Below are 15,836 nucleotides of genomic sequence, written 5' to 3' on the forward strand. Positions count from 1 at the left end.
GTCATTCTCACCTCACGACCTCACTCTCAACTGATGACCTCAATCTCACCTGATGACGTCACTCTCACCTCACGACCTCACTCTCACCTGATGACCTCACTCTCACCTGATGACATCACGCTCACCTCACTCTCACCTGATGACGTCACTCACTCTCACCTGATGACATCACTCTCACCTCACTTTCACCTGATGACATCACTCTCACCTGATGACATCACTCTCACCTCACTCTCACCTGACGACATCACTCTCACCTCACTCTCTCCTGATGACATCACGCTCACTCTCACCTGATGACATCACCTCACTCTCACCTGATGACATCACGCTCACCTCACTCTCACCTGATGACCTCACTCTCACCTGATGACGTCACTCTCACCTGATGACGTCACTCTCACCTCACTCTCACCTGATGACGTCACGCTCACCTGATGACGTCACTCTCACCTCACTCTCACCTGATGACGTCACTCTCACCTCACTCTCACCTGATTACGTCACACTCACCTCACTCTCACCTGATGAGCTCAATCTCACCTGATGACGTCATTCTCACCTCACTCTCACCTCACGACCTCACTCTCACCTGATGACCTCAATCTCACCTGATGACGTCACTCTCACCTCACGACCTCACTCTCACCTGATGACCTCACTCTCACCTGATGACCTCACTCACACCTGATGACATCACGCTCACCTCACTCTCACCTGATGACGTCACTCACTCTCACCTGATGACATCACTCTCACCTCACTTTCACCTGATGACATCACTCTCACCTGATGACATCACTCTCACCTCACTCTCACCAGATGGCATCACTCTCCCCTCACTCTCACCTCACCTGATGACATCACTCTCACCAGATGACGTCACTCGTACGAAGGGCTGCACAATTAATCAAATTTCTAAACGCGATTACGATTACGGATGCCATGATTACGTAATCATTCAAAGCCGCGATTACAAAGAAAAGTCCACTAACATTATTCTGCGGTGCGTTTAGAGTTACGTTGTGAGAGGTGAATCACGACTACTTCAGAGAACCCAGCACAATATGGTGCTCATACCAACCAATTTCGAGGGGAATAATCGACAATTATGATTTTTCTCATAATTGTGCAGCCCTACGCTCACGTGATGACGTCACTCTCGCATGATTGGCTCAGCACCTGGAGGCATGACGGTCTCGGTGAGGCGGGATCCTGCGGTCGGTGCCACCGTGTTGCAGTGGATGTTGTACTTCTGGCCTTCGATGGCCAGTGTGTTGGACAGTCCCAGCAGACCCAGCTTCGCCGCGCTGTAGTTCGCCTGCCCGAAGTTCCCATAGATTCCCGCCGCGGACGACGTCATGATGATCCTGCACACAGACGCGAGGAAAACCCGTCAGGATAAAACATCACGTTCAGGTGAAACTACAGACTGTATAAAGCAGTGGGCGTAGTGTTCGTGACGTCACCCCTTGGTTTCTGAAGAGCATTTTTGAAGCCCAAAGCGTCACCGCCAAGCGGCAACCTTCCAGTCTCTCTCTTGAATCCAACACTCTTGAATCCAACACAACACTTTTGTATGTGTTTTATCTGTATTTTGTATTGTGAATGGACTCATTAGTGGGAATGCGCATTGTCCACTGTATTAACCTGCTGTCACTTTGCCTCTGTCCAGGGACTACAGATGAAAATTAGCTTGTAGCTATTTCTGGTCTGTGCAACACATTTGTTGTGCAATGTCCCTGTCAAATAAACAAATAAATAAATAAAAAATGATGTGACATTTCAATTATATTCTATGGTCACCGCACGTCACTCCCGGATAAACTAAAATATGCAGCGAGGCGGATTAGCTGAGGTGACGTGATGCTAACAGACAGCAGACAAACGGCTAGTAGTGACATCAGCGGCAATACACCTGTCACTCAAGTGGCCACGCCCTTAATTATGCAGAACTTTAAGGCTTAATATAATTTAAATGTCACTTCCGTGTTGGATTCAAGAGAGAGACGGGAAGGTCGCCGCTTGGTTGAAACACAGCGGTTCTCCGTACCTCCCAAACTTCTGGTTCTTCATGTGGTTCCAGGCGGCTCTCGTGACGAGGAACGAGCCTCTCAGATGAACACGGTGAATCAGGTCTGAAACACACGCTTCAAAGTCAGCTTTATCGCATAAACACAGACACGTGTGTGATACATCAGCTCAACTCGGTTAAAGTCCCCCTGTAGTCAATCATTTTATCCGTTAAAACTCATCTTTGATCACAAAAATGACATATTTAAATGTTTTTTCCTTGAAAAAAAAAAAGAGTCGTCATGCCTTAAAATATCTTGAATGTAACTCGACACCCTCGCCTCATTTAGTATGCGTGGGTCTATGAATATGCAAATAAACCCCGCCTCCACTCACTCACTCAGCTCAGAGATCCACTGGTTGACGATCACACGTTGATCTGATTGGTTACAAGGTAGTTTGTGACGTCAGAAACACCAGCGATTTCAAAGCGTGTGTTTGAGACTGTCTTTGGTTCACTGCAGTTTTAAGGAGGAAATACTCAGCAATGGTGTCGACTTATGAACTTACACATGGTTTGTCTTAAAGCATATTAAAAACACCACATAGACACATAAACTACATTAAAAGCTGGATTTTCACCACAGGGGGACTTTAAATAATTGATGTATTTTGCAACATTGATTTAAGATTCACATTGACTATATTCTGGCTTTACAGCAGAATCTGAATTCCTCTCATATTTGATGAAGTTTGCATCACTGATTTAGTTCATTACTGTGAAGCTGCTTTGAATCGCTCTGTACTGTATGAAGCGAGACTCGATGTTTCTTCACGTACCCCAATCCACGTCACTGGTCCGAGCGAAAGACCGGTCCCGCAGGATCCTTCAGAAACAGCAGAAACGTTACAACTCACGCCGTTCACTCTCAGAGAGCCAGAGATCAGAATCATCCACTTACCCAGCGTTATTCACCACGATATCTGAAACACAACACGTGCCCTCAGCTCCACAAACTCAACCACAATGCATTTAATCTAAAGAACAACAGAAATCTGCACCTTCAATATGATCTTTTTACTAAAATGTGGGGTTCCAGAAGTAAAAGCACCATTCGTCTTCTCCATAGTGGAACCGATTTTGACAGATACCTTATAAACCTTTACACTACAAGGTTGTTAATCGATGGAATACGCCTCCGCTGAAGCCGTCTGTTCGCATTACTTCAACTTGTTTTATAATAATCATGTTTAACAGCTGAATTAGGGGTGAAAATCATTGGCAATGCATCATGGGATTGTAGTTCTTTGCCTCATTAAAGACTTTGTGTTTTTGTTAGGGACTGACAGAGTTCTCCTCGTAGCCGGTTGGTTTGTTTCATGTATTGTAACGCTTTAACCAAGACTTTTTTCTTTTAAACCCCTATGGGAGAAATGAATGGACAAAATCCCTCCGGAACCAGCGCTGTGAAACTCTATAGATTATGGATAATAATATCACATCATATTGCAGGTCACCTATTCGTCCGAACGCATCCAGCGCCGTCTGTATGAGCTTCTCTCCGTCTTCCACTGAATCTGTGAGGTGAAGATACAGGATCAGGATCAGCATCAGGACAGGTGTGATTGATTGACAGGTGTGATTGATTGACAGGTGAATGGTTACCGTAGTTGGCCACGGCTTTCCCTCCGTTAGCTCTGATCTCCTCCACAACTCGATCCGCAGCCGCAGAACTCCTGCCTCCTCCTTTAATATCTCCTCCCAGATCATTGACTGTGGGAAAGAGAACAGAAAACACAGCTCTACAAAACGAATCATAAGCATCGACTCATTTGAACTGAATCATTTAGAGATCCGATCACCGATGACAGCGGCTCCTCTCTGCCCGAACGCCAGCGCATATTCCCTCCCCAAACCTGCACAAACACACATAATTTACATGATTTATGAATATCAGCATCAGATAATCATGAGGGCATCAGTCACTCAGTCTTATCTGCTGTTTGCACTTTGATCGACTCAGAAGAGCTGATTCACTGCCAAACAACACGCTTAAGCATTTATAAAAGCCTTTAAGCTCAATATACTCCGCAAATAATGCACGTGCATAAATATTACACATCTATAATCACGTGTCAGCAGGAACTTTCACAATAAAATAAGGATAATAGAGAATTATTATGCTCTCTGTCTCCTGCTGTAAACCCTCTCGGAAAGCGTTTGTCTGGTGCATTTACACATTATACTTCTGCAAAAATAACTGCATCTCTCTGTTAGTGAACTTTGCATTTACAAACTTGCATGTATTTGCATAAACGCATGAGTTTATGAAGCTAAAACTGACCTCCGCCGGCTCCCGTCACCAGCACCACTCGACCGTCGAAAGTCAAAGGCACAGACATGTTTAGATGATACTTCTGTTTATGATGATGATGATGTTTCTCGGGAGCGATCAGTGTGAAAGTCTTCGGATCTGCTGTGAAACACTCCGCTGTGACTTTTGCCCTACTTCCGCAGCGCTGACGTCACCCGAAAACAGCCAATCAGGTGCGCGCGTCTTCACTCCACCAAACAGCAGCACGTGACACTCATTTGTGCGCACTGTTTATTGTGATTAATATTCGAATATATAATCTAAATCGCAGTTTGAGCTGCTGTGTCACTGAGAGTGTTCATGTGTAAAATGTTTTATGAAATCTGCCATCATAAAAAAAAACACAACAAAAAAAAACACTAAAACTTAAAATATAAAAGTAAAAACTCATTAAAAATATTAATAAAAAACTGTAATAGCATCCCAAGGGTTAAAAAGCTGGTTTGAAATGTACTGTTCTCTATCATGGTTTTTGGCTCTGCTTGCTGTGAGGATTATTTACATATATTTGAATATATCATTATGTTGGCTTGAGCTATGTACTATTTAAAGTCCACATGAAATCAAAATGGAAGTTTTTTGGCTTTTAGTATGAATATGTCAGCTTTATTGTTATCTATAAGCTAGTGTGCTCCAAAACAATGACAAAACTCGCATTTAGTAGATATAAGCGTTCAAAACTCACAATCTCTCACTTCTGCCAATATAGATCAGGGATTTTGATGACATCACTCTGCACTGTCCAATCAAATGCTTTCTAGAATCTGAAGCTCCGCCCCCTAGATTATAAACTGACGCTGAAATCGGTCACTTGTTCACACATTTACTATATTCTACATGGTGAACGGCACATAGTGCACTATATAGGGGATAGGGAACGATTCAAAAAGTGTAAATATGCTTCCATTGGAGCGAATGAAGTCTGTTTCACGTCACAGATTAGGAGGAAACTGCGGCTTTACCGAGATCAACGGCTCTGGCCGAGCTGTGATATAAGATAAACACTATTGGCTATTTAAAAAGGGGGAGGAGCTGATCGATATGCCCCGCCCTGTCTTACTGTTTCAGTGGAAATTACGTCAACGCAGTGAATAATGCTGCACGATTCGCACTCAGTGGGACTTTAAACTTCTTCTTCTGAGACTAAATTTTAAGCAGTGTGTCCTCCTAGAGTCAAGTCAAGTCAAGTCAAGTATATTTGTATAGCGCTTTTCACAATACAGATTGTATCAAAGCAGCTTCACAGTATTAAATTAAAATAATACAACAAAGTTTGTTTCAAGAGGAATTTATTGATTGATAAAATTAAATTAAATATCCCCAAAATATCCCCAACTGAGCAAGCCAAAGGCAACAGTGGCAAGGAACCGAAAAACTCCATCAAGTGACCTAATGGTGTCCTAAAACTCCATCAAGTGACCTAATGGTGTCCTAAAGCTCCATCAAGTGACCTAATGGTGTCCTAAAGCTCCATCAGGTGACCTAATGGAGAAAAAAAACCTTGGGAGAACCCAGGCTCAGTCGGGGGCCAGTTCTCCTCTGGCATTTATGAGCTAGAGGCCGGATTGTAGTTTGAACTGTAAGATTATATGAATGCCTGGCTGAAGAGATGCGACTTTAATCTAGTTTTGAACTGGGAGAGCGAGTCTGAGCAACGAACAGTATCAGGAAGACTATTCCAGAGTTTTGGAGCCAAATGTGAAAACGCTCTCCCTCCTTTGGTGGTTCTGGATATCCTAGGTATGACCAAAAGCCTTGAATTTAGTGATCTTAAAGAGCGCGATGGATTATAGGGCGATAGAAGATCCGTTAAATAGACTGGAGCTAAGCCGTTTAGGGCTTTATAAGTCAGTAGCAATACCTTATAATTAATACGGAACTTTATAGGTAACCAATGCAGTGATGATAAAATTGGTGTTATATGATCATATTTTCTTGATCTCGTAAGAACTCTAGCGGCGGCATTTTGGACTAACTGTAGCTTGTTTATTGAGGATGCAGGACAACCAGCTAATAAAGCATTACAGTAATCCAGTCTCGAGGTCATGAATGCATGAACTAACTTTTCTGCATCAGAAACTGATAGCATATTACGTAGCTTAGCAATGTTTCTAAGGTGGAAAAAGGCTGTTTTTGTAACATATGAAATATGATTTTCAAAAGACAGGTTGCAATCGAGTATAACACCCAGGTCTTTTACTGTAGCGGATAAAGTAACAGGACATCCTATGATGTTAAAGTTGTATTGTGCGAGGTTTTGTGGGCGGTTTTTTGAACCGATAAGTATTACCTCTGTCTTGTCTGGATTTAATAAAAGAAAATTACGCGTCATCCAATCTTTTATATCTTTAACACACTCTGTCAATTTGGAAAATTTAGCGTTTTCATCCGGCCGTGATGAAATATATATTTGAGTGTCATCAGCATAACAATGGAAACTAATTCCATGTTTCCTTATAATATTTCCAAGTGGCATCATATATATGGAAAATAACAGAGGGCCTAACACAGATCCCTGCGGCACTCCATAGTTTACTGGAGTTATGATCGATTTTTCTTCATTTAAATAGACAAAATGGTAGCGGTCAGATAGGTATGATTTGAACCAGCTTAATGCTTGTCCTTAAACACCAGTATAATTTTGTAGTCGATCTAAGAGTAATGTGTGATCTATAGTATCGAACGCAGCACTAAGATCAAGTAAAACTAGTATTGAGATACAGCCTTGGTCAGAAGCTAAAAGTAAATCATTTGTGATTTTAACGAGCGCAGTTTCAGTGCTATGATGCGGTCTGAATCCAGACTGAAACTTTTCATAGATATCATTTTCTTGCAAGAAAGAGCCCAGTTGAGCGGACACCACTTTTTCTAATATTTTAGACATAAATGGAAGATTTGAAAGGGGTCTATAATTTGCTAGATTATTATGGTCTAATTGTGGTTTCTTAATGAGAGGTTTTATAACTGCCAGTTTAAATGTTCTTGGAACATGACCTAAAGATAAAGACGAGTTAATAATATTGAGGAGAGGCTCTTCCACTACAGGTAACACTTCTTTCAGTAGTTTAGTTGGTATAGGATCTAATAAACATGTTGTTGTTTTAGATGAAGTGATAAGTTTATTTAACTTTTTTTGTTCTATAGTTGTAAAGCACTGTAATTGTTCTTGCGGGGTGATAATTGAAGCTGAATTATAAGGCGCAATTGAAGATTGAACGTTTACAATTGTGGTTCTGATGCTTTCTATTTTCTCAGTGAAGAAGTTCATGAAATCATTACTACTGAACTGTAACGGGATATTTTGTTCGGGTGACGTCTGTTTATTTGTTAGTCTAGCCACGGTGTTAAATAAAAACCTTGGATTGTTTTGGTTGTTTTCTATTAGTTTGCGGAGGTGCTCAGCCCTGGCCGCTTTTAGGGCCTTTTTATAACGTGACATACTGTCTTTCCACGCGATTCTAAAGACCTCTAAATTAGTTTGTTTCCATTTACGCTCTAAAATACGGGTTTCTCTCTTTAAAACATGCGTAGTATTGTTATACCATGGTGCTTTATTTTTCTCTCTGACCTTTTTTAATTTAATAGGTGCAACCACATCCAATGTTCTAGAGAGAATGGTGCTCATAGTGCTAGTTAGTTCTTCTAGTTCATCTGTTTGTTTGGGTTCAGGCAGAAGCTGAGACAGATTAGATAAGCAATTTGAGAAATTATCTATGGTGGATGGAAGGATTGTTCTGCCTGGTCGATAATGCGGCGCCGCATGACATTTTACAGCAGTACATAATATGCAAGTTACCATGTAGTGATCAGTGACATCATCACTTTGTGGAATGATATCTATATCGGTTGGATCGGTTACATGTGATATAATTAAATCGAGTGTATGATTAAGACGATGAGTTGGTCCGGTGACGTTTTGCTTCCAAGCTACAATCACCAGACCTTCAGACCTTCTCCTTCAGACTGTTCTGACTCGCGTTGCTGTATCTTTTGTAACTGATCCTACGGACGATCACTATAGACTTTCATTGAGGGGGTCAAAACTTTTGAAGAAAAAGACTTATAGAGCGTTTAAGCTATCACTAGCAAAGCTTAATGACTATCCTATAGAACAACAGGCTAAAACTTGTTAGTAATATGCTAATTCATGCTATCAACATGTTAGCAACATGCTAACAACATGTTAAATCATGCTATTAACATGTTATATCATGTTAGCAACATGCTAACTTGTGTTACCATTGTGTTAAATCATGTAAGCAACATGTAAATAATGTCAACAACATCTTAAACATCCTAGCAACATGCTAAAATGTTAACAATGCGTTAAACCTTTTAGCAAACATGTTAAAACATGCTAGTAACATTTTTCTGACATTCTCTGATTAAAACCTTCAAATTTCAAACTTTTCAAAGTTGTTTCAAATTTTCAGACCTGGATTTGTCAAACCAACATTAAAGTTTATTAAATAAATATTTAGATCTTCATTTTGTTCATTTTATTATTTCATTATATTTCTTATTCTTTGTTAGATATCTAAGTTGAAATGACTGACAGTGACAGGCGAAGAGTGTTTCTGATTGGCTGTGACAGCGCAGGCTCCTCCTTCAATCAAGTGCCTTACAGGTGTAATTTCGCTCGGCACCTCTTTCATCTGTCAGATAATACCGACGTTTAATGTGTGATTAATAAATAAATAAATACATAAATAAATAATAAATAGATAAATGCTTAGAGTGCTATTAAATCGTTTTTCTGTTTCTTAAACACTAATTAATTAGCACAGACAGCCGTTCATTAATCAGTGTGAGCTGCTGTAATGTAAATGTCAGATGAGCACTGAATCATAACAGATCATATCTAATATCTTCTCAGTATTATTCAGGATTCATGAGGCTGGTGGTTTCCATCAGTGTTTGTGTGCGGACTGCGCATGCGCGTGTTCACCGGGACGCGCTGCTCGAGATTCTTCTGCATCTGTAAGAAAACATGCGAACATTAACATGTGTGATCGCCATGAGAGGACAGGCAGCACAGCACAGGTTCGGGTGACCGGGTCCGGTTCGGGTTCCGGTTCCGGTTCCGAGGATGTCCGGGAGCGCGGACGCGGACGGAGGCGTCAATAAAGTTCGAGTCAAACGACAGATCAGGGGCATCGTGAAGGATCTGGAGAACATCTTAGGAGACCTGAAGGATGTGGCGAAGGAGCTCAAAGAGGTGCGTGAGACTGCGATGATGATGATGATGAAGATGAGATGTGATGATGTCCATCGAGGCCTCTTGTAAACATGACATTTACTCGACACGGGTTCACTCGTGTGAGTCAGAATCAAAGATTCGATTCGCGTGCTGTTCGTCTCACTGACAGCTGTCACTCATTCGTCTACTGTTGTTGTTGTTTTTCATTATTCATGAGTAAACTGGGTCTGACAGACTTTAACACTCATTAGTTAGGCTACTTAGTTACGTTCACAAGAGGAGCATTGGGGAAATCAGATGCTCTTTATCCAGAGTACTGAATGTATGCAGATAAAGCATGCTTTATATCTCTGTGCAATAATATAGTTACATTTTGCAACGATTTGCTGTATATATATATATATATATATATATATATATATATATACACACACGACACATACAGATATATCGTATACACTATATATATTATATATAAACAGCTTTATGTGAGTGCTGTATATGTACGTGGATAAAGTTAAACATAATTACAGTACATGCAGATTTGAGTTCTTGTTTGTATGTGTTGATTTTTGTGTAGAATTAGGACTGAAATGTGTGGATCTTGGTTATCTGTGAGCGATGCTTCTACTGTACTTGTGGAAACACACACACACACACACACACACACACACACACACACACATTAATTCTTCAGTACTGTACTATAAATGTATTATGGCAGCACTGTATGAGTCGCTCATGGTCTCTTGTAAGTCGCTTTGGATTAAATGAAAGGAAAACACTCGCAGCTTCATGTCCTTTAAACTGAACATCAGAGGTCATTCGTGACTCACGCCTGATAAACTAATATCATTCACCTGGAGATGGTCAGACACAAGACAGAAACTGATTTCATTCATTATTGCTGTTACAGTGAGGAAACATGTCTCTTTCACAACATTCTTTTAAATATGCTAAACTATAACGTTGGCATTAGTGGAATCACAGTTCAAATCACACTTATCTGACAGTAAATGAAGAGTTACATCGATCTCGAGTTCAGTGTGGAGTTCCTCAAGGCTCAGTGCTAGGACCTTTGCTCTTCACCCGTTAGCTCTATATCGGCAGTTTACTTAGCAAGTTTACGCTGCCTTTTATTTCTATAGGGCTTTATACAATACAGAATTACAGATTATTTCAAAGCAGCTTCACAGTGATGAACAGGAAAATAACCGTGTCAAGGATGCAAACTCTCAAACATGAGGCAAGTTCGGATTCTGCTGTGAAGCAGCTCTAAATACACAATCGAGTCATTATTCAGATCAGTTCAGTTCAGTTTTGTTCTCGTCTGATAGTGTCAGTGCGGTCAGATCAATAATAGTTCTGGATATTATTAAAGGTGACATATTATGCCCCCTTTCACAAGATGTATTATAAATCTACGGTGTCCCCAGAATGTGTCTGTGAAACCTCAGCTCAAAAAAACCCCAGATCATTTATTACAGCTTGTCAAATTGGTCCCTTTTTGGGTGTGAGCAAAAACATGCCTTTTTGTGTGTGTGTGTGTGTGTGTGTGTCCCTTTAAATGCAAATGAGCTTTAGCTCCGCCTCCGTTCAGAAGAGGGCGGAGCCTTTACACGCTTCAGAAACTCCGGCAATAACAAAATGTGAAATGTGAATCTCACTCATCCTAAAGTTTGTGCTTTAAACAGGAACAAGTATCTACCAAATATCTCAGAACGCTAATATAGTTATCGTTATTTGTTTGTCTAATATTACCAATTCACAAGTAGTTAAATGGAAAGTTATTTTAATGAGTTAAAAGGATATTGTTGTGTATTTAAAAAATGCAAATATGTCCCCTTTAAGAGTTTTTAAACCCCCACTGATCAAGCCAAAGACGACTGAAGCTCAATCCCAGCTAGCAATGTTGCGTTTAAAAGACGTCTAATATCCGTCTAAACACAGCCCAGACGTCTAGGCTGAAACAAGGCAGAATTTGGGCCGTCAGTGGAAATTTAATAGACGTCTAAACCAGAGCCCAAGAATAGACTAGTCATCAATTAGATAACAAAGAAATGGAGTGAAGAAATGAAACCAAACACCTTGTATTCACTGTTTCCTTTGCTTACATGATGGAAATATATCAAACATCTCGCAAGTTATTTGGGCAAAAACGACATTTATTCAAATTTATTTTGGCTAGAAATGTGTTATCCGGTCTATAGTTAATGGAGATCAATGATGTCGATTGCGCGCTGGGAGGAGTCGTTGACGCTTGCCTCTCGTTGTGTTCCTCAGGTGGTTCAGGAGATCGACTGCCTGACGTCGGATCTTCATCTGGAAGAGGAGCTGACGGACAGTTCGAAGACCGACACGCTGAACAGCAGCTCCAGCAGCACCACAGCCTCCAGCGTCAAGATCTACCCCGAGGAGACGGTGCCGGTGTCTCCTGCTGTCCTGGCGGTCCTGAAGAGACCCGGTCCGACGCCCCGGGCCAGCGCCGAGCTCACGGCTAACGGGACGCTGATGAGGAACGGAGTCGCTAGCAGAGAGAAGCCTCACGCGAGCCGCTGTCCTCAGACCACGAGGGAACGGGTCCGCTTCAGCGAGAAGGTCCAGTATCACGGCTACTGCCCGGACTGTGGTCTGCAGTACGACATGAACAGCACGGATCTGCACTTACACGCAGAACTGATGGATCCCTCGCCGAGTCCCGTCCATCAGAACCTCGCGTTCCCCTCGCAGAAACCACAGAAGACCATTTTACGCAAGTCCACCAGCACCACCGTTTGATGCAGACTGAGTCCAAACGAACTGTTTTTGCACTTTTCTTTATAGTTTCCTTTTGTTTGGAGAGCACCAGACGGAGAGACGAGAGCAACGCAGATGTCGAACGGTAAGAGCTTTCAGAATCACCTTGTTTTCTCATGGAACGACCATTTATTAAAGGGATAGTTCACCCAAAAATGAAAATTAGCCCATGATTTACTCTCCCTCAAGCCATCCTAGGTGTATATGACACTCTTCTGTCAGAGGAATACTATCAGAGTTATATTAAAAAATGTCCTGGCTCTTCCAAGCTTTATAATGTCATTGAAAGGCTGTTTCTGTTTTGAAGTCCATAAAAGTGCATCCGTCCATCATAAAAACATAAATATTTAACACGTTACAAAGTAGAATTCTAGCTTCCGGCTGAACAGCAGCAGACGGAGAGACGAGATCTTCATCAGGCGAGTTTAGTTATACAGCACATTTCACACACTGGTAATTCAAAGTGCTTTACACAGAAAGGAATTAAAATAATCACAAAATAAAAGCAAGGAAAATTAAAATGGTTATAAAGGAATGAAAAGAGTAAAAAGATGATGATCATAGATAACTTACATCATAAAACATCCTTTAACTCTCAGAACTCTGAACCTTCTGACGTGACGTCACACACTCGTGAACATCTCCATATGAGTGTCTGTTAAAACAAGACGTCCTTATGATGGTTTTTGGAGTATTTAAAAAAAAAAAGACAGTCTCATAATGTTTGAAGAATGATAAAATGGAATGTTTATGTCGAGTCTCCTTCATTTATACAGCGCTTTCACAACACAGAGTTTCACAGCAGCTTTACTGAGATAACAGGAGAATAATGCAAAGTTTGTTTCCAGGAGAGAATAGCGTCTCAGTCCAGCTTAAGTGAGTTCAGCGATGGTTCATTTCTGGGTTAAAAAAGTTTTAAATTAAGTTATTTTTTATATATACTGTATACAGCCGCTCTGGAGTAAACCGTGATGTCATCGTCCAGCTCAGTTCAGTTCTCATATAATGCTGTCAGTGCAGGAGATCAATAATATTGTGGAATATTACATTAAATGTCCCGAACTAAACAAGACAAAAGCCGAAGGCGACAGGAACTCAAACTCCATCAGTGACAGAATGGAGGAAAACCCTCGTGAGAAACCAGACTCAGTCTCAGTTCTCCTCTGGCCGATGAGCAGTGTATGATTATGATTATGATTCAGGAGCATTATAGGTCAGAAGTCAGATTGGTTTGGAACAATAAGAATATTTTTTTATTATTTTTTTTATTATTTATTTATCTCAAACAATCAACATAGTTACACAACAAACAAAACAATAATTAAAACCACAAAATAAGACACAACCATCAAGTAAAAAAAAAATAAAACAAAAAAATAAATAAAAGAAAATAATAATAATAATAATAACAATAATAATAATACCAAAATATGATCATCTGCCAGTAGATCTTACAGTAACACTGTTATAAAACACAGTGAGTGTTTTCATCCTGAATCAATATTCCTCATGAGTGTCTCCTACTCACCAGCCTCTCATTACATGATGATCATCTGTGTCCATGTTAATGCCTCTTCCTCCTCCTCCTCCTCTTCCTCATGAGTGTCTCCTACTCACCAGCCTCTCATTACATGATGATCATCTGTGTCCATGTTAATGCCTCTTCCTCCTCCTCCTCCTCTTCCTCATGAGTGTCTCCTACTCACCAGCCTCTCATTACATGATGATCATCTGTGTCCATGTTAATGCCTCTTCCTCCTCCTCCTCCTCTTCCTCATGAGTGTCTCCTACTCACCAGCCTCTCATTACATGATGATCATCTGTGTCCATGTTAATGCCTCTTCCTCCTCCTCCTCCTCCTCCTCATGAGTGTCTCCTACTCACCAGCCTCTCATTACATGATGATCATCTGTGTCCATGTTAATGCCTCTTCCTCCTCCTCCTCCTCTTCCTCATGAGTGTCTCCTACTCACCAGCCTCTCATTACATGATGATCATCTGTGTCCATGTTAATGCCTCTTCCTCCTCCTCCTCCTCCTCTTCCTCATGAGTGTCTCCTACTCACCAGCCTCTCATTACATGATGATCATCTGTGTCCATGTTAATGCCTCTTCCTCCTCCTCCTCTTCCTCATGAGTGTCTCCTACTCACCAGCCTCTCATTACATGATGATCATCTGTGTCCATGTTAATGCCTCTTCCTCCTCCTCCTCCTCCTCCTCATGAGTGTCTCCTACTCACCAGCCTCTCATTACATGATGATCATCTGTGTCCATGTTAATGCCTCTTCCTCCTCCTCCTCCTCTTCCTCATGAGTGTCTCCTACTCACCAGCCTCTCATTACATGATGATCATCTGTGTCCATGTTAATGCCTCTTCCTCCTCCTCCTCCTCCTCTTCCTCATGAGTGTCTCCTACTCACCAGCCTCTCATTACATGATGATCATCTGTGTCCATGTTAATGCCTCTTCCTCCTCCTCCTCTTCCTCATGAGTGTCTCCTACTCACCAGCCTCTCATTACATGATGATCATCTGTGTCCATGTTAATGCCTCTTCCTCCTCCTCCTCTTCCTCATGAGTGTCTCCTACTCACCAGCCTCTCATTACATGATGATCATCTGTGTCCATGTTAATGCCTCTTCCTCCTCCTCCTCCTCTTCCTCATGAGTGTCTCCTACTCACCAGCCTCTCATTACATGATGATCATCTGTGTCCATGTTAATGCCTCTTCCTCCTCCTCCTCCTCCTCATGAGTGTCTCCTACACACCAGCCTCTCATTACATGATGATCATCTGTGTCCATGTTAATGCCTCTTCCTCCTCCTCCTCCTCCTCATGAGTGTCTCCTACTCACCAGCCTCTCATTACATGATGATCATCTGTGTCCATGTTAATGCCTCTTCCTCCTCCTCCTCCTCTTCCTCATGAGTGTCTCCTACTCACCAGCCTCTCATTACATGATGATCATCTGTGTCCATGTTAATGCCTCTTCCTCCTCCTCCTCCTCTTCCTCATGAGTGTCTCCTACTCACCAGCCTCTCATTACATGATGATCATCTGTGTCCATGTTAATGCCTCTTCCTCCTCCTCCTCCTCTTCCTCATGAGTGTCTCCTACTCACCAGCCTCTCATTACATGATGATCATCTGTGTCCATGTTAATGCCTCTTCCTCCTCCTCCTCCTCTTCCTCATGAGTGTCTCCTACTCACCAGCCTCTCATTACATGATGATCATCTGTGTCCATGTTAATGCCTCTTCCTCCTCCTCCTCCTCTTCCTCATGAGTGTCTCCTACTCACCAGCCTCTCATTACATGATGATCATCTGTGTCCATGTTAATGCCTCTTCCTCCTCCTCCTCCTCTTCCTCATGAGTGTCTCCTACTCACCAGCCTCTCATTACATGATGATCATCTGTGTCCATGTTAATGCCTCTTCCTCCTCCTCCTCTTC

At 41.7% G+C, this 15,836-nt stretch overlaps 2 protein-coding genes across 2 annotated transcripts in view; one reads left to right on the top strand and one right to left on the bottom strand.

The window, feature by feature from the left end:
• hsd17b4 (hydroxysteroid (17-beta) dehydrogenase 4) overlaps positions 1–4,544 on the bottom strand; it is a 17,502-nt gene extending 12,958 nt beyond the window's left edge. The window contains exons 1-8 of the mRNA XM_082187461.1: positions 4,359–4,544; positions 3,877–3,930; positions 3,680–3,787; positions 3,532–3,591; positions 2,976–2,997; positions 2,854–2,900; positions 2,054–2,138; positions 1,183–1,370 (exon numbers count right to left, since the gene is read on the bottom strand). Coding sequence (XP_082043587.1) covers positions 1,183–1,370; positions 2,054–2,138; positions 2,854–2,900; positions 2,976–2,997; positions 3,532–3,591; positions 3,680–3,787; positions 3,877–3,930; positions 4,359–4,416 — 622 coding nt within the window. The 5' untranslated portion in view covers positions 4,417–4,544. The remainder of the gene's footprint in view (positions 1–1,182; positions 1,371–2,053; positions 2,139–2,853; positions 2,901–2,975; positions 2,998–3,531; positions 3,592–3,679; positions 3,788–3,876; positions 3,931–4,358) is intronic.
• Positions 4,545–8,287: 3,743 nt separating this feature from the next.
• prr16 (proline rich 16) lies at positions 8,288–13,166 on the top strand. Its single transcript, XM_082188945.1, has 2 exons — positions 8,288–9,606; positions 11,872–13,166. Exons 1-2 carry the CDS (start codon positions 9,478–9,480, stop codon positions 12,364–12,366), a joined length of 624 nt encoding a protein of 207 aa, XP_082045071.1. The 5' UTR covers positions 8,288–9,477; the 3' UTR covers positions 12,367–13,166.
• The last annotated feature ends 2,670 nt before the right edge of the window (positions 13,167–15,836 follow it).

This window comes from Leuciscus leuciscus, assembly GCF_965113295.1.
Source record: "Leuciscus leuciscus genome assembly, chromosome: 13".
Taxonomy (NCBI): domain Eukaryota; kingdom Metazoa; phylum Chordata; class Actinopteri; order Cypriniformes; family Leuciscidae; genus Leuciscus; species Leuciscus leuciscus.